The sequence below is a fragment of the Prenolepis imparis genome, unplaced genomic scaffold, assembly GCF_030444845.1.
Source record: "Prenolepis imparis isolate NDT839.2.m4 unplaced genomic scaffold, iyPreImpa1.0 SCAF_2, whole genome shotgun sequence".
NCBI classification, from domain to species: Eukaryota; Metazoa; Arthropoda; class Insecta; order Hymenoptera; family Formicidae; genus Prenolepis; species Prenolepis imparis.
Window position 1 is genome coordinate 13,677,724 of NW_028141160.1, and position 26,046 is coordinate 13,703,769.

Genomic DNA, 26,046 nt, shown 5'->3' on the forward strand with positions numbered 1-26,046 from the left:
ATACATGTCTGATTTTTAAATCTAAAAGTATTTATTAGATATAGATTCTCATGTCGCACATGCACACAGCTTGTGTAATTGGACATACATTACCGATCAAGATATAGACTCGAAGCTATTTTATGCCGTGTAACCGCGCCACGTTGCTCACTAATTACCGTCATTATCTCACGCGACGGCGTTATCGTTATTATATATACATATATATATATATATATATATATATATATATATATATATCTACTTAACGAATATACTATACGAATATTTTCTAGATTGGACGTCGATGGTGTACATTGAAATTTGCTGTGCATTATTGGTACCCTAATTCTCTGGATAAACGGCTCGTGATTCGTGATATTTTATGGAAACTACCTCGCGTGATGAAGCCGCGCGAAGCGTCCGGCCTCATTTATCGGAGACGTGCGGCTTAACTGCGGTAGAGCGAAGACCGATTTTTTTTTTTAAGCTGCGCATTTACATGAGCTTGAATTAAAAATTTATGCGCACAACTATAATCTCTATAAAATTAGATGCGTTATTTAACGTTCAGTAGAAAACGCTAGAATATTGTTACACCGATTGTACGACGGCATATGCGAAATAATTGTAAATGTCGGATTTTTTCGAAGCATATGCGCGTTGTTCATGCACGTTCGTAGCAACATATATAATAATCGGATCAGAATATAGAGTTACGTGTATTAAAATGACGTAAGCGAGAATTTATTTTATTCAAGGTGAGATTTGCAGAATATATATATATTTTATCGAAAATGAAAAAGTCGCAGATATATATAAAGTCATGTATTATCCTGTTTGGCAGTGAGAGAAATGCCTAGGACAATATATGAAGTATAAGTCAAGCTTAACCCTTGAATGCATGACGTCTCGATAAAATTTTTCTTTAAGAGGAAATAATGGCTTAATGCTAGAATTGTCATTAATCTGTTCTGATTGAAAAGTTGAAACTATCCAAAACGTTACACATGCGGGGAGCTACATAACAGCATTATATTTCACTTGTAGTAGTCTAACTTCCATTATAAAATTTAACAAATTCAAGCATTATCGATTATTTTACCTGGTGATAGAGCGACGACTATTAATCATGAGGAAAATTAATTGCGTTAAACGCGCATATTGATTTGCACTTGTTTTCAAGACTTATCACCATCAATCAACATTGTGCCAATAAAATGAAAAATTTTCCCGAGAATGTATTTACGGATACGTTCGAAAATGTTTCAACAAATACATTTTCAGAAAAGTCTTTTTTATTTGCACGATGTTGATTGGTGGTAAGTCTTGAGAGCAAGCTCAAATCAATATGCGCGTAATTAATAATTACCGTTTCATCGGTAAATTATATAATCGATAATGCTTGAATTTGTTAGATTTGAATGTCACGATATAATTTTAAATTTAAATTAAGATTTTTCAAATCGGTTCGCAATTTAATGCACATGATTATTTTGCGAATAGATTTTATCGCTGAGGTATTCCTTTTTTTTTCGAAGAAATGAACGATTTGATAGATTGCGATATAAACGTTTATCTGCATTATAGAAATAACAGAGGCACGACCAGAACTTCAGTTGAAAAATCATCGTAGTAAAATTTAATTGCGACGTCAAAACGTTAACATAATTTTTATTGTAATTTGAAATGCAAGATTTAGTCGAAGTTCTCCGACTGTATCCCGAGTATCAGCACGAGAGAGTTTGCGTATGATACTTTAATGCAATCTTACATATGATTTGCGCAAGGGATACGAGGCAGAGATAATTAGTTCTATATGTACTTCCATGAAAAAGATAGAGAATTGCAAAAGACTCAAATTTTCTTTAATAAGATGTGTATTTTTATATCATAATAATAAAAATTTCGATATTTTAAAAAATATTCTTATTCAAATATTTAATTTATTAATTATCGACCGTAATAAATAAAAGGATGACTATTAAACTATATCGCTAAATGAGATACCATTGCACTAATTGGATATTGATATGCTTGTATTCATATTTTAACAGTTAGAAAAAACGTTTTTATAATCTATTCCATTTTTGCTTAAAATCAGAGTATTACAAGTTTTAAATTTGCTGATATGTACGTATAATATTTTTGTATATCGCATCAGTCTTAATTTATCTCAGTTATGGTGAAAAAAACCGAATGCATTCAAGAGTTATTATATTATTTAGCGAGATCATAGATTAACGTTAACGAGCGAAGGAAATATAAACGTCAATTGACGAGTAATCCGTGTCACGTAAACGAACGATTGTTTATGTTACGATGTGCGAGCCTGAATTTGCATATGCAATTATTAGCGCCTGTAGTTTGAAATACGAGATTTTCACCAATCGATATCGTGTCATCGGTTATATAATTCCGTTTTGGAATGCGTATTAATATGCTTCGCGCGGGCCAATGTCAAGTTTGATTTTATCAAAAATTATTCCAATTTTGTGTTTTCAAATTTATTAGAATTATTTGTCGTAATGAATGTTTAACAATTTGTGACAATGACGTAATTGATCTGCCAATTAAATCAAATGCCTCAAATGCCTTTAGCATGAATTAATGTTCGCGTTATTCGCGGATCGATTAATTTATAGATTTGTTACGTCTTTAAATCGAAATGTTTTAAACATTTTATCACAATGCGCAAGATATTATCTTTCTACTGATAAGAATTAAATGATAAAAATAGACTTACGAATTTGAGGCGAATCGAAGGCATTCCTTCGGTCTATTTCTTTCTTCATTCATGGATAAATGAATCTTTGTGCGAGCTCGGAATAATTAATCAGCTCAGCTATCGAACGGATTAAACTTTAATGAGCGTGACTCCGGAAGACGTCGCAACGCCTGATATAACGACGCGTTGTCGGCGTCGCCGGCGCTAAAGCGATGCCACAGCTTGTTGTCGGGATCCCAGGTTGAATTGGGCGGCCTGTACACTCGAGGAATGTGCGGAGCATCACGAGTAATTCCAAAAACGTAGCTGTCATTTCCTGAAATCGGTTTAAATTTATCGCGTCAGCGTTCAGCGACGATGAAAATTCTCGCTAAATCTCGATCGTGAATATTATAGTAGATACGGAACAGAGATTGTGGGCTCGATTGTACTTTATTACGATGGGTAAAATTTGAGAAACTGTAAAAAATTTATATTGTATAAATTATATATACGACGCCGGTTGTTTCTCACGTAGAATTTTTTTTTGCCTCGGAGAAAACACGTATCCGCTAAAAAATATATGCATGTATTGATATGAATGTAACTTATATACGAAGGGATATCCCGTGTAGGAAGCTAAAGTGAAAGGTGCCCTTTTACGAGGTTTCCCTTCGAAAGTTCAAGTCCACCATCGCGCAATCCCTTACGAAGGTGCTTGTGAAATGAATACACGAACGGATACGCAACCTCCCCCGCAACGAGATACATATCTCTATGTTTCCATAGAAAAATGTATCTCTTCGCAATACAGAAAAACTCAAGGGAGTATTTTCTCCTGAAAAGAAAATTTCTTTCGCGAAAAGGTTGAGACGTATATTCACGGAATCGTATGTGTGAGCGAATATCTTTCCCTCCCTGTTATATATGAGTATTTCCAAGAATCATTTTCTTCTTCCATGGTTTACCTCGTTTAAAAAAAAGACCGCCTCTCTTTTAAACTGAAGAGAAACTTTTCATGCATTAATTGTTTTAATAAACCCCTAGTGCGCCCCCTCGAATTCGTTCTGCCTATGAACGTCCATAGCATTAACATGAGAATCCCCTTCCCAGATAAGGCTCGTGATGTGATTACCTGTCGTCAGAGATCGCGAAGGCGATTGTTGCGGAGAGTTCGCCAAGGGTGATAAGGGCTCGTAGGGTGGCGGCGGAGGCGAGGACGGCGACGGCGTAGGCGACGGCGGAGGTAGCCTCAGGACAACGTTAGGATCGAGACCAAGGGCTTTCAGGACTCTGCGAGGGTTCGCGCGCACCCAAGCCTCGAACAAGTCGACCGGCCAATCCGTCTGCGTCGACACGTCGATCAATCTCACCGGTGGATTCCAACAAATAGCATCCGGGGGATGAGACGAGCTCCTCGCAAGGACCCCGCTGCCGCGACTTGCCGCCGGTGTTGGCAGATTCGGATTACTCTGGGGCGAGCAGGCGAGCATCTGCAAAGCTTGAATGGCGTTGCGTACCTGTCGATCCACAATATGCATCATTTAATCTCGTAACTGACAACAAGTCTTCCTGAGGGAGTTTCTCTCGATCTCTCTCTTTCTCTCTTGAATAATACAGTTCCATATATAAGAAGTAACTTTTATTTAAACCCAAAAAGAGCAATCTTATCTTTAACAATAAATTTCTTTGGAGAGTTGAAAGTAATAATATATTTAGTTTTAAAAATATAGAATACAAATTTTCTATGGCACACTACTTATAATAAATTTTTAAAAATAGTAAAGAAGTTCAAAATCATGTTGAGTATAAAAAAAAAACAATTATTCTTTTTCTTGATGTTTGCTTTCTTGAATCATATAATCTAGAAGTTGAATTATAGCTCAAGTGGGATTGAATTAGAAATTCGAATAAATTTTTCCGAGTCAATTATTTTTAATTTATTTATAAATTATCTTTCTGACTTATTTAAAATCAGAAAGTCTCAGAAGAGATTAAAAAGTGTCGGTAGCTGTTGAGTAAATGTAAAACAATTTCGCATTCCGCGTTTGCGCCGAATTAAAGTAACGCATATAATGTTATAAGATATCACTGTGTACCTCACAACTGAGCGTCGCAACATCTTGATGCAATGTGGAAAACTGATTATCTAGTCTCTCGACTGATCCTCGAATGTGCTCCTCCACGGACTCCTGCGCGATCACCTGCGCTGCCCTTCCTCCTCGCACCAGAACACCCCTTCCTGCTCGTCTCCCGTCTCTATAATCCTCCCTGATATATCAAATGAAATTAACTTTGTTCATTATTGTACGAATATACGATTTGAAATATCGAGAGCGTTTAAAATGGCATCAAAATAGCGGCGCGAGAATTCCAAAAGTAAGGAATTTTGAAAGTGGATTAAATTCCGCTACAATTTATCGATACCACCGATATCTGGAAAGTCTGAATTGAGAGAACGCGACTTTGGAATATTTCACAGTTCTCCGAGCGGAAAATCGTGTTATCCTCTAACTCAGGATTTCTTTCTTTGGAAAAGGTATAAATAAATTGCGAACGCGTCTTGCAATTCGAGATATTTTTCCCCATACCTCGTTTTTTATCTTGCATTTAAATGTTACTAAATCAAAATTATTTTCAGTTAAAATAAAAAAGGATATTTTTTGGAAAATGTTAGATGAATATTCTACAGTATATGTAAAAAGGAGGATTTATTATATACTGTTTTATGTTTTAGCAATATACTGTTCCTTTTCCGAAAAAATAGGCTGATGCAAGAAAAGATGTTTAGTCGGAAAAACGGGAAAACAAAAAAAAAACTAGATTAACTTTTTTCCTTCTCTAGATTAACTTTTTTCACTCTCACGTCTATCCATTATTTCAAGCTTTTTACGCCGTTGAAATTTTCAATCCTCTGCTGTCGCTTACTTAATGTACTTTTCCTTTTTTAGCATTTTCATATTTTATAAAAGAACTCTCTCTCTCTCTCTTTATATACATACATATATATATATATATATGTATACATACAATACGATCTTGATAATTTTTTCTTAATTTAGAAGGCAATGGACTTACCTGAACTTGGCATGTCGCGGACTCGAAGATGTGTGAAGTGGTGATTTGTTCGGTGGCGATAAGGGGGAAGTTTCGCTCTCCTCGACTGCATTCTCGTCGTCCTCACTGATGGAGGGTAGTGTCAATGATGGGCCGTTCATATCGGATTCCTGCTAAAATTCAAGCAACAAGACGATTGGTAAATTTAATGGCCAGCTAGAATTTAGCTCGATAATCTTCGTCAAGAACAACAGTCCATATATGTTACTCTTTTAAATATATAAATATTAAAACATGTATTTTTCCGCACTTATTCAACATATAAGCACACTTTTTTTCTTCTGTATAAAATTAAAAGAAAAAAAATAAAGAATATTTTTTCAAACGTTTAAATACATTGTAAAACCGTTCTTCTCTAAATACACTCTTCCCTTAATTCTCTTCGCTTCTAATAAAATGACGCAATATCTGATGTCTTCAGCAATTCTTTATCTTTTTTATGGAAATACATAGAACTAATTACCTCTGCCTCGTATCCCTCGCGCAAATTATATGTAAGATCGTGTTGTATATCATGCGCAAACTCGTGCTGATATTCGGGATACAGTCGGAGGACCTCGACTAAACCCTGCATGTGTATGCATTTCAAATCACAATATGTTAACGCTTTGACGTCGCAGCTGGATTTTACTACGACGTCAACTGAACCAGTTCCGGTCGTGCCTCCGCCGTTATTTCCGTATTGCAGATGAACATTTATATCGCAACCCACCAAATCGCCCTTTCCTTTGAAAAAAAAAAAATATATCAGCGATAAAATCTGTTCGCAAAATAATTATGTGTATCAAATTGCGAATCAATTAAAAACATCTTAATTTGAATTTGTAATTATATCGTGAAATCTGTTAAATTTAAGCGCTATCAATAATAATTTTATAAATAATTACGATTATTAATTTTTAGAAAAATTAATTATATATTAAACGCGGATTTGCGCTATGATTTACCTAAAATTGCGACCACCATGTCATTTTGCACAACCTCCATGGATCCGTTACACAGATAATAGATGTATGAAAGTGCATCGCCTTTGTGAATGAGAAATTCGCCGGGGGCGCAAAAGTTGTTTCTAATATGGAGCGAGAGTAGCTTTAGACATCCCTGAGAGGCGGTTTCAAATATCGGCAAACTTAAAATCTCACGATGAAGATGCATCGAAACATCTCCTCGCAACTCGTCAGGAAATTGTTTAAGGGTCTGCACAAGAGTTATTTTGTTTTGCGATAATAAGCAATTTTTATATTACTTTTCATATAACAGTACGTATAATATAACATAACTTTTAAAATTTATTCCAATATATATATTATAATATTTTAATTAAGAAGATCTGATTGAGAAGATTATAAAAAGGACAACGTGATTTTACCTCGTGTATATCAATACCGTGATTTAGCGACCACATGGTCTGAAAATAATCCTGCATTCGCTGTTTAAGCTCTTCCGGGATCTGATGTAAGACCAGAAAGTCTTTAAGATCTCGTAACTTAGTTTGATACAGAGATCTTCTAGAGTACATTCTTTGAATGATTGCAGTAACGTTACCGAATACTACGGCATGCATAAGAGCTGCAACGCACAAAAATACGCACAATATAACGTAATATAATCAAATATATTTAACATTCATGAAATAAAACAAACGATCTCGTATTACGTGTCATAGAGATATTAAATTAATTAACGTATAGTGAAATTTATAATACTGTCTTATCAATACATTGCATAAATAACGTGTGTTAATTTTATCATATTAATATAAAATAAGAAACTTACCACCAATTAACATCGTGCAAATAGAAAAGAATTTTTCCGAGAATGTATTTGCCGAAACATTTCCGAATCCTACAGAAGTTAGACTACTACAAGTAAAGTATAATGCTGTTATATAGCTCTCTGTATGTGTAACGTTTTGTACAGATATTTTCAATCTTTCAGCCAGAGTATGTATCCAGCCTAGAACAAATTAATAACAATTTCAACGTTTTAGTTTAATTTCTAATATGATTGTTGAAAACTCATCTCTATATTATTTATCAAGTATTAGCATATATTTATATAATTCGATAGACGCATTATCTGATTGTGTAAAAAAATTCGTATACTCTTCTATTATATATATTTACTTTTATAAGATATAAAATTATAATTTAATATTTTTTTGTAGAATTTATTTTTCTTATTTCTATTTTTGTTAGGAGACGTAATTCTTTCGTAGGAAAGTTTTCTCAACTATCGAGAAACAATTCCGCACAAATCTTATGCATGAGCTTTCACATCGATAGGATTTTCTATATGGTTACAATTCTACTCGCGCGATCCTATGTCGGATATATAGATATATACTTTCTTAAGATAGCGGATGGTGTAATGCGATTCTTATAGGTCACGAAAGCCACCTTCAGATTATTTTCAATATATACATATATATATAAATAAACACGTGCTTATCTTCGAAGGTCATCTAATTATTTTTACAATATGTACAACGTGTTATTACATTTCTCGTAAAAATTATATGACTCTCCATAAAAATGCCGTATATATATATATATATATATAATTTTGCAATTATTTTAAATAATATACTAAAATTGTTCTGGAAAACTTACCTAGATTCCAATCTTTATCATTTCGCAATCTCTCCTTCTCGGCGATGACATACCAGACACAAGCTAACCAATGCGCGACCAGAATGAAAAAAAGCATAAGCATCGTTAATATTACCGCGCTATATTGCGAATATCTATCCATCTTTTGTAATAGACGCGCGAGTCTCAGTAATCTTGTGAGTTTCACTAAATGGATGTTACTGTGTGCTGTATCCTGTAACAAAAAGCGATAAAGAAAACATATGTAACACAGAAAGTCGAAACCTTATGTTAGAATTAATTTTATTAGGATCTAATAATTAATTCTGATACACACGCAAAGCATCAATTATAAAGATCTATAATATAATAATATAATAATTAATCCTCATATATATATATATATATATATATATATATATATAAAAGATATCGATTAAAGAGACCTGATAAATTCTGACATAAGGTATCGATTTTCTATTACATGGGCGAAATTAATTAGCTCAGCCTCTCTTCGTTGGGTCCATGCCTAGCGGAAATTCGAAATTAGTAATTACCGCAAAACTATATACATACGATATTAGGATGCGTATAATACATATTGACAAATTTCTCCATGCTCCTAATGCAAATAATCCGATTTACGGATACTTGCGCTAGCATTCGTTTTTTGATTTTATATTTCGAAGCATTATTATTAAAACAAGGATTAAATTAAAGATTGGAAAGCACTATAAAGTTTTGAAACCAATCTCTCGGAGAAGATTACGAATTAAATTTTACAGTAGAACTTACTATGCTTAAAGTCTACTTTCTGCAAGAAGTTAATGGGCTAGCCCATAAATCTATTTGTAAGCGGATGAAGATATACCAACCTCGCCGCTGTAAACGTCTGAAGCATAGAGAAAATCAAACGGCAATGCTGCTACAAGATCAAGAACGAACCAGCCCTTCACGTAGTTCACGGCGATGCTTTTGCTATTGCTGACGACTTCACCCTTTCTACTCACGTACGTTGTTCTAAAGTTCAAAAGGATATCTGTGGAAGAACAACGGAGTATACGTTCGCGATAAAAAAACACAATCTTTCGAAATCATTTAGAAGCGCGAGATAATGTCTGACTATTACTGCATCTGACTACTGTGACTCGAATGCAGCATAAATGCATGCGAGATGTCGAAAATTATTAACACAAAAAAACATAACGGATTTATAAAATAAGATTTTCATTCAAGCATTTTATAATTAAACAGCATTCTTTTACATTTAAATAATTTTAATTACAATAAATTTAAAGCCTTGCTGAATAAACTGCAATTACAACGTTCCAATAAGATTCTTCGTTTGCATAGAGTATCGCTATACATTTGTGTATAAGAAATTGTCAATTAAGCACTTTTTTCGAACAGTAGATATTGATTCCGACGCGACGTGACAATAATCGTAATTGCGAGCAAATATAAATACGGAGTCTGTGCACCATCTAACTAAATCTCAACCGAAGAGGAGAAACTGGCTTTTCTGCTTGTTGTCCTGCCGAGTTTCTACTCGTGCAAACGTATCAAGCAGCCGAACGAAACTTTAGCTTTGTACGATGAATATCTTTTAATCCCGTTTGCAAATTTGATTTCAGCCATGAAATTCACGTTCCACGTCCACTTATCCTCGTAAGTAACCTCGTTTAAAAGTTGCAGACCGTTGGTATTTTACGTATTACACGCCGATATGCGAAATATCGCTATTCATTGACCCTATATTAATCCTAATATGCGTTAAAAAACTTGTTATGGAAAATAATCCGCCATTCAAAATATTTTGTTGCGTATTAGGTTGAAAAAAAAAAAAAAACGAAAAATTTATTTGGACTTATATAATGCAGGCAATTTTTCACGCGGATTTTATCTAATGCGAATTTTATCTTCTCCTTTAATTTTACAACAGCGCAATTTTGTTTGACAGCTAAAAATCGATATTGGACTGGCGAGAGTATTATATTGAAAACGCTTTGTGTTGTTTATTTATTGTGAAGTTTTTATAATACAATACAGTATCTGCGATTAATATTGCGAAAATGCTTATACCAACGTTCCAGGATTAATTTGCAGACTAGCTCAATATCGCGAACAATTGAAAAAATATATTCAAAGGATCAGCATTATATTCCATTGTCAAACGATTTTCCAAAGGCAAGGGCGTTCCTTTTCATCATCATTAAATTTCTTTATAATTGACGTATTTCATTAACTTTCTTTTAAAAACGGTCGAGATATAAAAGCAACCTTGTTCACTTGATTGACTTACGCTTAAACACGTGAACTGCTTTCTCGATCTAGATCTTTTTAGCAGATATTGTCACCTAATTGAAAGGATTTTACGGGAAGTACATTCGAGCGGATTTCGTTTATCGGCAAGGCAAAGGGAACGACGTCACGATTGTATCTCGCGTATATCGCGATGTAAATCAATTGATACAAAGGTATTTCTAGTGTGTTTCCGTCAGAGAGAGGCTGCCGCGACAATTGAATCGAAAGCCACTGCCGTTATAACGCAAGATAGGGCAAAAAAAGAGGGTGGCTGATCACTTCTCTTGGCTTAACGAGCCCCACGTGTTGCCAATTGAATGAAAGAAAGACTTTCTCTTCATTTCCTTTCCGGTAACATTATTCTAAAAAACGAGAGTAATCGATGTCTACTAGGTAATCTTATTAGAGATCTCGATTCGTTTATTTATTTGGCATACATGTTTCCTTTTTTTATGCAATTGTGCTTATAACTACATACAATGGTTAACTGTAACTTTATATAACGCATATGTATACATATTCGTAATTTGCCAAAATCGAAAAGGATATTCGAAGTGAAGAAATAATTAATTTCTTAATAACTGACTCGTCGGAATAAAAGCTTTAAGATCACGTATCTTTTTTAGATGGAGGATTCGTGTGCGTGGTGAAACGATTTCAGAGGATTTAAGCGAGAGAATCTTGGTAGGACGAAGGGATAAAAAGAGGTCTAAAGAGCACGAGAGGATCGAAAACCAGAGGTAGAGAGTACTCACCTATAATGAAGAGCACTTCGACGACAACGTCACTGACCATGGTAGGCCTATCGGTGTTGATGAAGCTCGCGTTATAGGGAACGATTATTGCCACGTAGAAGGTCGCGATGAGGATCAGCCAGTCCCAGCAGGACTTGAAACCACCGTAATGACTAAGAATAAATTGCGACTTTTTGATCGCCGACGTTTTGTATTCTGGTAAAGGCGGTTCAGTTGAATGCAGAAGCGTCTAGAATAACGTAATGCAATATAAAAGAAAAAGTTCTTAATATATTCTGAATGATATCAAATTTCTCGGCGTTACACATCAAATAATAATATATTTCAACATTTTTTTTTCCTTTATCACATTTCATTCTCTTAAAAAAACGTTGAAAAATTGTTATTTGAATTATTTAATTTTGAATGCAAATTAACTTAGAAAATTAGCATTTATAATAAAGTAAGATTGTGTAAATGCTAGTTATTTGAAAAAAATATTTATATAATAGCAATCTCATTCGCGATTAAACATAATAATTATTCACTTTTGAAGTATAACAAACATCACTAGCAATAAACTTTCATTACTTTATCAATAAATAATAAATATATCGTTCATTACAATTTAAAACTATTTTGTTGGTAAAAAATAGTAATTTAAAAAAATATAAACGTACATTGTTTAGCTTAATTTTGTGCTTATTGTCCTGCTTGTAATGGCCTGATAGTTGATAAAGAACGGCACGACTTCTTCTCCTACCGTAATTGGAAGGCGGTGCCTCAGGGTCGATATTGCCATTCGAGTCTGGAATTGTAAATTGTGCTATTATTAGACCAGAGAATATGCATATAATCACGTCAAAGCGTTCTGAAAGATAAACATCACGCAAAAAATTGTAATTAGAAAAAATATATGTAAATATATTTTCACAGAAGCGTTTTTCGATGAAAAACAATCTCCTTTCCCAGATTTTTGTTATCTCAAAACGTTTGTAACTGTGTGAGATCACGCAAAAAAAATACGATATATAAAAAGCGACATATAACAAATACATATTATAATAAGTAACATTTTTGTTGCATAATAATATATCCTTCAATTGGTGAATTGTTTTGTGTTCTGTGAATATCCTGTGAGAAGTTTGTTACCGATTAATACAATCTAATTAATTTTACGACTGATTCATAAAAATTCGATTCGAGTACAATCATATTAATGATTTATAAGAATATGATATAAGCCAATGGAAAAAATTCGCCTCTTGATAAGCGCGAGATAAAGAATAAATATATAATATATATAATAATAATATTTGAATTTTAATTATATGAATATAATATATCATAAAATAAATTTTTCAGTGCATCAATCCAATCATTGATCAATATTTCGGTTACAAACTTCAATCTTGCAATAGCAATTAGTGCAGCGTGTTGCGTGATTGCGGTGCTCGAAGTGTGAATCGTTAAACGGCGTTGTGAGAGAAAGGCGTAAAGGGCCAAATTCCTACCCATCCTGCGATGCGAATTCGCAAACGTCGAATACGAGTCGTATATTTTGGCACGACGCATCGTGAGAACGCATCATTCCTCATTTAAATCGATCCACTTGCGATTTATTTAGCAGCGAAGCATGGTTAGAACTCACCACTATCGTGCAACTCACAGAGCTGAAGGTTCTTCGTGTGCGTGATGTCTTTGTGCGAGGCCAGGAACAGAACGACGTCGCCCTTCTCGTTTTTTATCGGAACAATGTCGAGTAGGCAATCGAATGGACTTCCTGCAAACCGAGAGGGACCGTTTACCGAAAGCAAGCGAAATCGAGATGATACGGTCGGTCATCAATTTTAGAGCAGCCGTCCGTAGGGAGAAAGAAATGATGAATTATTCGCTACTGAGAGTCTAATAATAAGTTCTGACATTTGTATCTTACATATATTGTACAAAACGTAATACACACGTGCGTGCATAGAAAAAACATGGCACGAAAAAGTCACAAATTACATCAATTTTATTTTTTAAAGTCAGATATTTTTTCAAGAATTGTAAAATGTGAAAAAGAGAAATATTTATTAGATATATTTCCGTTTTTTTAAAATATAAATTACAGTAATTACACTCTGGAAAGAGAACGTTTTATTAAATGTTTCCCGGTACGATTGAATTATTACAAATGTTGTACGCGTCGGTCTATAATAGAAATGTCGTCGTATATAGAAGAGGATTCCCGATGCCGCCACATTCTTTTTGATTCTTTATTTGCGAGACATTCTTTTCGTTGGAGACTGGACTTTCGTCGATACACATTTAGAGCTCTTATTTACGTTGGTGGATGTAAGATGTAACACATACAATTTATTATAAACGGTAGTTCAAGATAGTAATCTGGTTTCATTGGAAAAAAAACTTATTACAATAGAAATTCGTGCATATTTTTCTAATGCATATATAATATCGAAAGTTCGCGTAATTCAACAATTAATTTATATTCGCGAAATCGTGCGACCAATAAAATAATTTAGTTAGTAGCTATCATCGGAGAAATAAATAAGGTCAAAGTAATGACACAAAGTTGCATCGAGGAAGGCGCATCCCGGTCAACTTTAACGTAGACTGATTTTCCTCGTTGCGCGCGAGAAAAAAGTGAAAAGTGCCAGTGGCGCTCAGACACGAGATTACTTCATTTAGTTTTGCATAATGAGTTTTCTTTAAAGAATATTGGATTCTTTAATATCGCCCAAATCGACATATTCCTTCATCGCGCTTGAAATGTCCTTTGCATACAGAGTATGCAATATAATTAATAATGATTTTGCAATCTTTGCCGCAACATGCTAATTATTCTATCCATATTATATAAAGCTCTATAATTAATATTCCTCTGTTAATAATAAATTGTTCATTTCTGAATAGTAACTTCTTTCGCATCCTAAAAGATAGGAATATATCTTAAACTCACCGCTCTTCTTGTAGAAGATAACCTCCATTTTCAATTCTGTCTTGCTCTCGAGGCTCTTGTCGATCATGGCCTTTTCTTCCTCCTTCGTTTCCGACCCGTAAAGAAACTTGCAAGCGCAACCCTTCTGCATGATTTGCGCTCGCGCGAATCCTGTCAGCTCGCAGAATCCATCGGAGCAATAAACGATCGGATAGATCGACGGAACCTGCGCATTTCCCAGTACAAAGTTGCTGTCTGTGAACAGAAAAAAATGCGATTAATCGTAATTGTATAGTTGCACTTAAAAGGATCGTAAAAATTATTCACTAATATTGTATAGAGAGATTGCGATGTTACGCCGAAATTATATGATTTATTCATAATATGAAAAAGAAAATATTGAAATGGTTTAACATTTATTTGCATTATTATTTAGTTTGTCAAATAAAATCCATAAAATTCTCTTCAATATTACAACGTATATTGGAAAAATATATTGCATAAAGTGCCAAAGAGTGTTTTTAATCTCAATTTTCCATATTCTTTTTTCGTATCTAACATTCTTGTTTAATTTTGTTGCGAAATATATTTACTTATACGCTGTATAAACGCATATAAGGCTTCATATAATGCGAAAGTGTACTTAAAAATCTGACATTTTCATCAAACGCCCCAAAGAAAAAGATGAAGCTTTCCCCTAGAGATATATTTTTAGCCTTTAACCCTTCACGGTTCAACTTCCCCCATTATTCGTGCTAATTTCCATTTTCCACGTCGCATGAGGGGGCAGCCATAATCATATCAAAGGATATGCGACGCCGTTTCCGGACTTACTTTCTTACAATCGAATCAGAATCTCGCGTGACAAAAATGTGTAATACCTAATGCGCATCCCGCCTTAGTGAGAAAGTTTCATGCATTTTTGAAAACTCTTATGTAAATGAGAAAAAGGAAAAAAACATGTATCGGACACCTCTCTCTTTATTTGGGAGAAGTGACGTTGCGTCATTCTGCACAAGTTAACTCCGAGCTTTCGCTGGTCCTGACATCCGTAGGCGTAGCAATTTCCACACGTTTCATGCGGCACAAACTCGTTTTACTGACAAAATTTATGCTTGAAAAGATGCACGTGTTTACAAAACTATCTCGCGTTTATCAGTCATTGCATTAAATTAATTAATTAAATTGCATCTCGCGAGCTATTTGTATTACATGTTTATTTTCGGCGAGGACTCGGTACATAAAGTGTATAAATGTCCGAATTCTAAGCAAGCGCAGCGTAGGTGGCCAAAAATCCAATGTATAATATATATCGTGATAAATATCTGTTGATATATAATACAACTTGACATTACTGTATCGTACATTAATGATACTATGACGTGTGCATTTTTTTTATTCTTTTTCTTCGTTGCATTCATCATCGTGTTGATGAATCTTCTAACTTCATGTCATCTTGGATTAATTTTTTCATCTCTTAACGACTGGAATCGATAGAAGGCTTACTAAATATAAAAGCTGATGACGATAGGAACTAAAAGTCAAGACAAATGAATTTGTTTTTTGTCATTTTAAATTACTGAAGATATACTCCAAAGAAAGGACCGAAAGAACCGAATTCATTATAATTAAAGAATCTCTATAATACATAATTTAATTGCATCTACCTTTTGCTCTCGGTTTTTATTAGCCTACTTATTGAATTTTTTTAAATAAAATATTGTAAAATACATGTATTTGGATATTTATGATGACATCATATTATTATAAAGAGGAGGTATGACACAAGATGATGAAAACAGGAAAGAATTTCAAGGCCAAATGCAATATTAAAAAATAATAGCACTTTTACCCTTAGATCGTTACGATGACGTCAGAGTCATTGACAAAGCTACCGTTCAATGAGCTGGATAATCAACTATGCAACGTTTGCATCATGCGTTTTTTTCCGCTGTGTCATTAACATTTTGATTTTCACATATACATATTTTAGGTGTTATTTTATACGTATATAGATATACATGTATGCATTTTTTATTAATTTTAACCATTTTTAGAACAGTTTGAATCATCTATTTCTTAAATATAAAATTAGAAATGTTCATTTGAAAGTTGGTTAAATGGCAACTCAATCGCAAACTTCTAAACGATTATTAGTATCGACAAACGAATCGCTCGGGGAAAAGTCTGCCAATGTAATTTCGTCCGATCGCTTCTCACAAGTAACACCAAATAATTACGGAGATCGAGATCCCAAGGGACTTTTGAACTCCAAGTAAATTGCGTAAGTTATAGTTGGAAACGGCTCATCAAACAAAATAATTAATTACTCCGTATCAAAGCATCAATCGAATCGTTTTTCACGAGAGAAAGCTTTCCATTTGCGCTTTCGCGCATTACCAATGGATCTCGACTAACGATTTCTCTTTATCCAATTTTTAGAGGGATTTTGTAGGGATTCAAACGAGGTTTTCCTAGTCTTAGCGCAATCGGATTTTTAAACGGTTCTAAAGGGATGTATCAAATACGCAAAGCAATAAAAAACGTGAGAAGTTTTTTGTATTTTCCAGGACGGATATTTGGTTATTTAATACTTCAATAACTGGAGCTTAAATAATCTGAAAGTTTGAAGAGTTGTCGATTTTATATTTATAATAACAAAGAGGAATATTTTGCAAACAAATTCCAATTGATTCCGAATTGCATACGTACAATTATCTCTTTCATTATTTATTCCATTCATTTAGTATGCACGCAATATTTCGAATTTTGTGGATTGGATTGATAAAAAGATGTGTATCAGCTATGCATTTATCATCAATTATAATACTTTTGTACTAATTATTTTTTATAATTTATAAACGGATCGTAATGAAAGAATCTTATATACAATATTTTGAAAATATATACAGCTGATTATAAATTATAAAAAAGTTAAATCAAATTAAACCATTCAGTAAGATAAAGGCAGAGAGAGAGAGAGAGAGAATATATTATTATTAACATAACATCATTTATATAGGGGAGAATCCAATACTTGTATATTTTATATTATAATATATATATATATATATATATATATATATATAATTTTGATAAAGACCAAATTTACATGCAAATTGAATGCAATTCAATCACAATGAATCTGAGATAATTGGCGTTTATTAGCGTGAAAATAGAGAATAACATGCAATACATTCATTGCTATTATCTGCTGCAGTCAGTCACGTTTTCCACGTTGTCTTTAGCTTATAGAATATCCATGTGGATTTAAATATACGTGATATTCAATGAAAAATAATAAATAAATCATTACTTTACGTAGTGTCATTTCAGTTGTATTTCAACGTTTAATCGCAATATTATCATGATATTATCACGGATTACAAAAGTAACACAAATATAGATACTAAATGACCTTGTGTAAGTCTCGTCACGTTTTGCGGATTTAGTTATAAGTAAGTTCAAATATAGATCAAATTTAAAAGGATAATTTTATAACAGGTGACAAAATATCTTTCCCCTTGAATTTGCATAAAAGATATTTCTGTAAAAAATAAAAAAAATAAAAAAATTCGAAGCGCCTACTTAGAAGTTTGTGCTGTCCTAAAGAGATTGGCGACGCTCAAATGGATACTTATTATAATATATTTAAGACTTAAAGTTGATGATGTGAGTATGTGTAAGTGTGACTGTTTGACGAAGGTGACATTGTGTCATTAGTTGTGTCCAAAATACGAAGCTTGTTCAAAACTTCCGCTATGAAACAACGCAATCTAACTTATTGTTAGACCAATACTCATTTTCGAGTTTACGGAGTATTCTTGTGCGAGATGTTCTTGCGAGGTTAAAATACATTATCAACATAGACCACGGGTCGATATTATATGCATATAGTCCCTTCTCGATATTACGCGAACGGTTATTGACCCATCTAAGGAGCACTAGCCATTGTTTTCCATGTTCGCGTTCTATTTCCGTGTTGTAACAGTGCGAATGCACAATTCACGTTGCAGATGTAGATGATACATAAGTGACATAGATCTACATCTGCATCTCGAGAAGTGCGAACTTATTCGAAAACGGAACAATGTCAACCTCGCCGTTTCCGAAGTACATTTGACCATTGATTAACAAACTCTTACAATTAGTTGTAATATAATTTATATATTGCAACCTCTTAATTGAAAGACGGCGATGTTGCGTTTTCCATTCGAACGTCTTATTCAAGCTTAAATTCCGTGCATTTCATGACAAGAGAGTATTGTAGAGTTAGACATCACATTGATTTTAATTAAGGATTTAGATAGTTATTCGCATATGCGCTTGTGTTGAGATTAGAACATTTTTTCATATATATATTCTGCATAACATATTCTTCATATCAATATATATTACGTTTTACTTGCCAATTTTGAAAATATTAAACAAAAAGATAAAATCTTAATTATATAAGAAAGGTGTTGTCGCATACAAATTTTCCGCTTATCAAGGTAATTTTAAGGGCGGAAGAAAGATTTATTATTCACGCGAATTTATTATAAGCGGTGCTTGGCAATCTCTGCTAATAGGGGAACAATGAATCGTTGGTTTTAATCTTATCTTTACAAAATTTCGAATATAAGGGAGAGAAGAGACACTAAATATTGTCTTTGTATCGTGATTTAAATTGATTTTCATTTGCCATCGCATTGTCGCAAATCTTTTAAACACAAAAATCCAAGATTTTGTCATCAAGTGGTCTAATTGTGAGTCGTGTTTGCGTACGAGCTTAACGTAAATCTTAACTAATATACAATGAACACGTACTCTGTTCAAAAGAAAAAAGTAAAGAAAGATAATTCTTTTGAGAGATGTTCTAATGAATAATGTAGGCATAGATTTTATTATTTTAACTACTAATTGCTAAAATTTTTTGCTAAAACATTGCGGTTTAATAGCATTACGGTTGCTTAATAATTAAATGTTAAATTCGAATATTCAATACTTAATATAATTGTATGAATATTACAATATTATATAATATTAAATCTCCCTATTCATTATGTATTAAACATCATAAAAGATTTTCAATATTTGCTATAGTTAACAATACGTTGTAAATATCGTTCGTAAACGCGAAGTTAATGATTGGCGAAAAAAAAATAGAGAATTATATATAATATTCCTCATTAATTGAAAGACAAAACAATCTTTATCCTTTTCAAATAGAAGTTCATCCAATCTATACAGTTTCGATGCCGATACAGTTTCCCTCGTTTTTTTTCAGGAGAAATAATCCCTTTGCATCACAATGTCTTTTTGCGAGGATATCAAGATATTAACCTTGAGAAATACGAGACCTAAAGCTTATGGGATCCCGTGTGACCAAGTTTGTCCCTTAGTATCCAATATATTTTGTGGGATTCTTTTTCTGGGAAATAGGATCTCGATTCGTTTGCCATATCTGGCTGGTGTGTCCCCATTTTGATCAAATATTTTTTTCTTATGACGACTGAATATTATCAATATAACTATGCGCAGTAATGTCTATTTGTGCTATTACACAACAATAAAAATAATCTTGTTAAATTTTATCATAAAAATAAATGATTTCTAGAATTAAATTATGTCCTATTAATTGACTGATTTTCTTTTACTTGACTGTTACATCTCAAATTATTTTTGTGATTGTTTTAATTGACTCATCTTTATCGTTACAATCACCAAAAACAATCTTTATCCTTTTCAAATAGAAGTTCATCCAATCTATACAGTTTCGATGCCGATACAGTTTCCCTCGTTTTTTTTCAGGAGAAATAATAGCTCCCTTTGCATCACAATGTCTTTTTGCGAGGATATCAAGATATTAACCTTGAGAAATACGAGACCTAAAGCTTATGGGATCCCGTGTGACCAAGTTTGTCCCTTAGTATCCAATATATTTTGGTGTGTGCATCGTTGTATCGTTATCTATCTGCGTCAGTGCCCGTTATTATTTACGATAAGATACGAGTTATCCATATTTAGTAATCATCTCATTATCCTCGTCGCTTGGATCGATACCTAGATTGCTTTATGCGCTTCCTATCTATCGAAGAGTGTATTGCCGCCAGCACAAAAAGGTTATATATTATATCAGCAAGCCGCTGATATAATGTAATATACATATACGCATGTACAATAAATTAAATTTAACGTAAACGGTCTGCTCTGAAGAAGATATATTAATTATATCGTAACTTATTTGCCAGAGTAACATATATATATTTGGGGAACTTTGCACACACATAGATATATTCACTATTTGTATATGCAAGTCTTAGAATTTTGATTGATATGCGATAATAAAATTCGTATTTTGTAGTTAAAATACGATTTTTAATTTTACAATAGCAAATATAAGACAAATATAATACTAATTTTTAATCATAAATTTCTTAATGGATTTTAACAAATATATTGTATGTACATGTATATATGTATATGTATGCCATCGTCAAAATATATTTTCATCCGCATGTCATAACAAACAATCAGGCGGTTACGCGTGAAAATTATGACATTTTATCGAGACATGTGTATTAAAATGTCACAAATTTTAGATTGTGACTATTGAGTTATTAATTCACTTATTGTTAGATAATTTTTCACTAATTATATTCATTCTTAATTCTTATAAAGTCTCTTTATCCTTAAAATGATTGCTCGAAATTTGAGAAAAACACACGTGGCACTTTAAATGCAAAAAGATTAAACGGCGATTCAAGCTATTGTTAAATATTGATCGAACATTGTCGATACAACCCGTCTCATGTCACGAGAAATGTAAGTGATCGTAGCAATTAACGTGTTAAAGCGACACTTTGAATATATGGAGACACGAGACATAAAGCCTCGAAAATTATCGTCGCGATATTGTATACATATATATACACGTAGCAGCATGAACAAAACTTTTTGATATCATAAAGTGATACATAGCTTGAAATTCGCTCTGCAAGTGCGTCAATGTCGTCCAATGTACAAACGTTCAAACATTGTGACAGCTGTGATAGCGATTCGAAACGGATACACGACCTGGGCACTACCGAGTACAACTGGAAGCTGGAAACTGACCGAGATATTGGCTCGCTTTACGTCCGTTTGTGCACCTATCTCCTTTATGATGCTCGAATTCCCGTGCGTCTTTAAACCGATTTTCAAGTCGAGAGCATTATGTGATGCGCCCTAGTTATTGGAAATTTATATTTCACATTACATTTGTGTATAGAGTAAATGAGTGCCGCGTATGCGTAAACGCGTGTAAATATTATATATTTATAATATTTTATGCATCTCTTTCTAGTTATTTTTGAAATTAAAAAAATTACTAACGTTTTAAAAAGGAATTGCGCACGCGTTTTCGCGATAAATATTCAAACTTCTAGTATCAAATACTTGAGAAATAAGAATAAATTTAACAGTAGAAGCCTGGAGTGTTCAAATAAAAAAGCCTCGTTTTACGATGCTTTTACGATGTATATCACATATGAGTGTTAAAAATCAATAAAATAGAAATTTCGCCATTATTTGAACTATGTATATCATCGAGAGTTTGACTATGTCGTCGCGAGTTATAATAAAATAAGTAGTAACTTTCACGATTGCGCCAGCCGTAGTTTATCGAATGCAATTTTCAGAAAACACGAGTAACTTCTTTCTTTGACAATTACAATAATTTACAATTAATTTAATTCATAACAGTTTAAAATTATATTCGCGATACTCCGTGTCATTTATATCAAAATACATATGCATTCATATTAAAAGTTAAAATAATTAAAGCCAAACCATCACAATAATCTGAAATAACGGTAATGATAATAATCATTTTACATATAAAAGATATTTAGTACAAAACACATAGTTTATATAAATATATAATTATAGATCGAATAATTATATAAATAATATGTGTATGTGTATGTATATAATGTGGTAGTATTAATTTAATGCATTATCTCCTTTGGTTTCTCTCTCGTGCAGAGAGTTTTACATAATATATATTACGTTTTGAATATATATCGTAAATTGTCCGTTTATAATAATTGTTATTCGTCACACATAAAATAATTTTGGTTTCGCAAGTTATGCGATATATATTGATAATGACGTATTTTAACGGAATACAAGCAGGCTGTTTCTCATGCAAAATACTTGATAAAAATTCGAACGAAAATACGCAACTTTCGCAACAGAATCGATTCCATCGCGGCGCCGATGTGGAATTAATATTATATGCTTTACTGGCGGACGCATGGTGAAACGCAAGGTCGATGGTCGCAAAGTTTTATCACGTGTTCGCCTAGCGAGGGGTTGTCCCTGCAGCGTGTATATAATGCGTTTATACAACAATCGAAATAGAAAACACGACGAGAAATATTTTCAATTTTTCTAAAAGGAGTAATTATACAAAAAATAATAGAATCGATCAGAATGCACAACTGTATTAACTTTAGAATAATTTAAAAAAAAATTAAAAAAAAAAACAGAATAAAAGAATAAAAGAGAAAAGAGGAATAAATTAGCAAGATGGGGACAGAATGTTAGTCACAAGAGATACGACGAATTAAATGCATTAAACCTGCAACCTTTCGTAAAAGTGTCAGCAGGATTTCTCGGTATCGCGGACAGGGAAAAAGTACGACGCCGATACTTATTAAGGATGCAGCTCTAACTGTAATTCGCTTAAGATGACGACGTTGGCGATCCGCCGCCTACTTCTCATAATTGGATTCCTCTCGTAGCTAGTAGGACCAAAGTTTATATCGGTGCTGGTACAACTTGACCCACGAAAGTTAAGGTGTTAACTAACTTATGGCTTCACAGGGTAGGGACAGAAATCGGGAGAAGATAAGATAATTTACACGGATAAATGTTTGGGATGGAATGTGTACGATCAATCAGGAATGTCGGGTTGTGTACCGGCACGCAAATCTGAATAATCGGATAATCTTTAGAAAATTAATCTTCTCAATTTTCTTAAATCAGACAATACTATCGCACCTAGCACGTTATTAATGATAATTTCGAAAATTCGGCAAAACTATTAGATTTTTGCGATCCATTTATGTCGTTCAAATTATATAATTCTGTGTGGCTTTCTAATCAATAAAAAAATGTTGACGCTTCAAGAGAATTTGTTTTCAATAATGCATCTAACGGATGCAGGCAATGCATTGTCATTATGATGCTACGTCACCTTTGGCCCATCGACACCGACATCCTATGCGTTTCGCATCGTTAATGTCTCCGCAGTTTAATGCCGATGCACGCATCGAGGCGTTAAGGGAAGCTGCGCGACGCAAGGATATTAGTATTAGATTTATTATAGGCAAACTCGGGCGAAACTTCGATGAACGAAGCGGATGAACACGGCTGAACCGAATTCATTCTAACGTGTGCTGTTTATAAATAAAAATTATCACATAATATGTATAAATAATCTTGTGCATTAAATCTCGTTGTATTTTACCCTTTTGCACATCGACAAGAGCGGAAATCGAGACGCGTTTTGAATATCATTCTTCGTATCCCTAGCAACATGCGAAGAGAACATAGGGGAGCGAACCCCTCGCATATAGGGATCAAAGCTAAAACGAAATAAAGGGTCGACTCTGCCGTTCCGCTTTCGCATACCGTTTCTCGACTTTTAAAAAGAGTTGTGTGAGTGAAACTTTCTCCCGATTTATAAAGACAAATTACGGGACGAATTACTTGCGCAGTAGAGTGTATTCTTAATTTAATAAATTAAGAACTTAATAGAGGGAGAAAAAGAGGGCTCGTAAATGTAGAGCTCGGTCGTCTAAATTTTTTCCCTCAATATTTGCTCAAATTAAATCAACATACATGCTTAAATTAAATTAACACACAAATGTACAGCATAATAATAACAGAAAAAAAAACTTACGGGTTCCATCGAAACGAGTCGCGATGGTATCCAAGAAAGTATTCTGTGGAGCGAGGAGGCCCTTCCTGACCGGCATTGGAGCCGCTCCACCGCGCTGTTAAGCGCACGAACCTGTGGAATAAATAATGTAAATTGTAATTTAATTATTCACCAAAATGATATTAAGATATACTAAGACGTGGGAAGCATTTCGAGCAGAGGCGATCTCGTGATCTTCGCATTAGCGTTCTCAGCAAAATTCTCACATTATTGGTGGGTCCTCAGCAAAATTCCCGCGTTCGTATATTGAATTTCATCATCGCGTGCATAACAACGTATTTTACGGAAATATACGATCCATTGGAGAATTCCGTAAGTCAACGTCAATCGAACCTCTCCATTTTACCAGACAAAGTGCCATTGTAACGCGCGCATTTCCGACTCAATACGATAAGATATATTTTCTGGAACTAATCCAATCGTTTCTATTTTCCGAGTAACTGAGAAATCATTGACCGTTCGCGAATATAACCGGGTTATACTATTGCGTCTTGCGGTCTATCTCGGAAATATATATGCAAATTAGGCGCGCTCGTTATTACATGCCTCGTTCGTGTATTTAATGAATTATTATATGATTGAATTATATGAATTTAATGAATTATATGATTAAATTCAACGAAAGCACCATCCGTTTATGTTTATATTCATAGCGTATCAATTTTACACAATCAAAGATAAATCACAAGATTACTTATTGGAATAAATGTTTTTAATAATTTTACATATATGTGTGTATACATATACATATATGCATATTTATATACATATATATATATATATATATATATATATTGCATATATATAATAACTCGACTAGATGGACAAGCCTGATTTTATTACTATACAAATACATGATGCAGTTATTGCAGTTTTGAAGTGTTTATACAAGTCAATGTGCGAAACATCACAAATCGTCATAGTGAGAATGTGTATATTAAATATTTATAAATATATCGATAACATTTTTACATTGTTTGTCGATAAGAGACATTTTATGTAATCTCAGTGCTCCATGTACGCACTCAGTATAAATTATTCCAGCTTCGTGCGCTGCATACATACGATGTTCTTTAATGCTTTCAAAACGAATAGAGTCCCGTATAGGTTTTACAATTTTTCGCTTTCAACGTGAAAATGTGTGTTACAGATTTCCCCCTTTTAACGTTGAAAATAAAGAATCGTTTACATTTTTTCGGAGGAATGGGCTCAATTACGTATATTGAGAAAATTTTCCTTTTGAATATATGAAAGAGAGAACTAATAAAATGTGCGTTAATATTAATAAATACATATCTCAACTCATAATGGAGAAATTTTATGTAATTTATATTAATTTGTAAACATTTATAATAATCGAAATTTAATAATCAAATCGCAAAGATCTCAATCTGCTATTAAAATATTTTTACCAATTAAGGTAGCAAAATCGCCTTAATAGCCTTAATAAAATGGTTCCAACTGATTTATCAAGTCTGCTTTAAAGTAATTATATTACAATAATTACTTGCATATGCTAAATCAATTAAAATAGAATAATGCATAAAAAATATGAAAAATCATGTCTGATGTTCAAACTTGTGTACAATATTCTGCACAAGATAGATTGTATTAAATAAACAATATTAATTATTCATATTAATTATTAAATTTGAGAACTGTTTAGGAAACTGAACATTTTCTGTAGATGAGAGAAATATGAG

The 26,046-nt window shown here is 33.2% G+C and overlaps 1 protein-coding gene across 5 annotated transcripts in view; it reads right to left on the minus strand.

Moving 5' to 3' along the window:
* Window positions 1-201: 201 nt before the first annotated feature.
* Elk (Eag-like K[+] channel) overlaps window positions 202-26,046 on the minus strand; it is a 42,434-nt gene continuing 16,589 nt past the window's right edge. For 2 of the 5 annotated variants that reach the window (XM_083057122.1, XM_083057126.1), the window contains 15 exons: window positions 24,305-24,415; window positions 14,395-14,628; window positions 13,084-13,215; window positions 12,113-12,240; window positions 11,454-11,682; window positions 9,270-9,433; window positions 8,416-8,629; window positions 7,580-7,759; window positions 7,173-7,372; window positions 6,751-7,000; window positions 6,267-6,529; window positions 5,765-5,916; window positions 4,786-4,957; window positions 3,822-4,206; window positions 202-3,023 (listed from right to left, as the gene is read on the minus strand). In XM_083057122.1, the coding sequence (XP_082913248.1) occupies window positions 2,821-3,023; window positions 3,822-4,206; window positions 4,786-4,957; window positions 5,765-5,916; window positions 6,267-6,529; window positions 6,751-7,000; window positions 7,173-7,372; window positions 7,580-7,759; window positions 8,416-8,629; window positions 9,270-9,433; window positions 11,454-11,682; window positions 12,113-12,240; window positions 13,084-13,215; window positions 14,395-14,628; window positions 24,305-24,380 (2,982 nt within the window). In that variant the 5' untranslated portion in view covers window positions 24,381-24,415 and the 3' untranslated portion in view covers window positions 202-2,820. Of the gene's footprint in view, window positions 3,024-3,821; window positions 4,207-4,785; window positions 4,958-5,764; window positions 5,917-6,266; window positions 6,530-6,750; window positions 7,001-7,172; window positions 7,373-7,579; window positions 7,760-8,415; window positions 8,630-9,269; window positions 9,434-11,453; window positions 11,683-12,112; window positions 12,259-13,083; window positions 13,216-14,394; window positions 14,629-24,304; window positions 24,416-26,046 lie in introns of all 5 variants that reach the window. The other 3 variants (XM_083057140.1, XM_083057132.1, XM_083057136.1) reach the window with 3 other exon arrangements.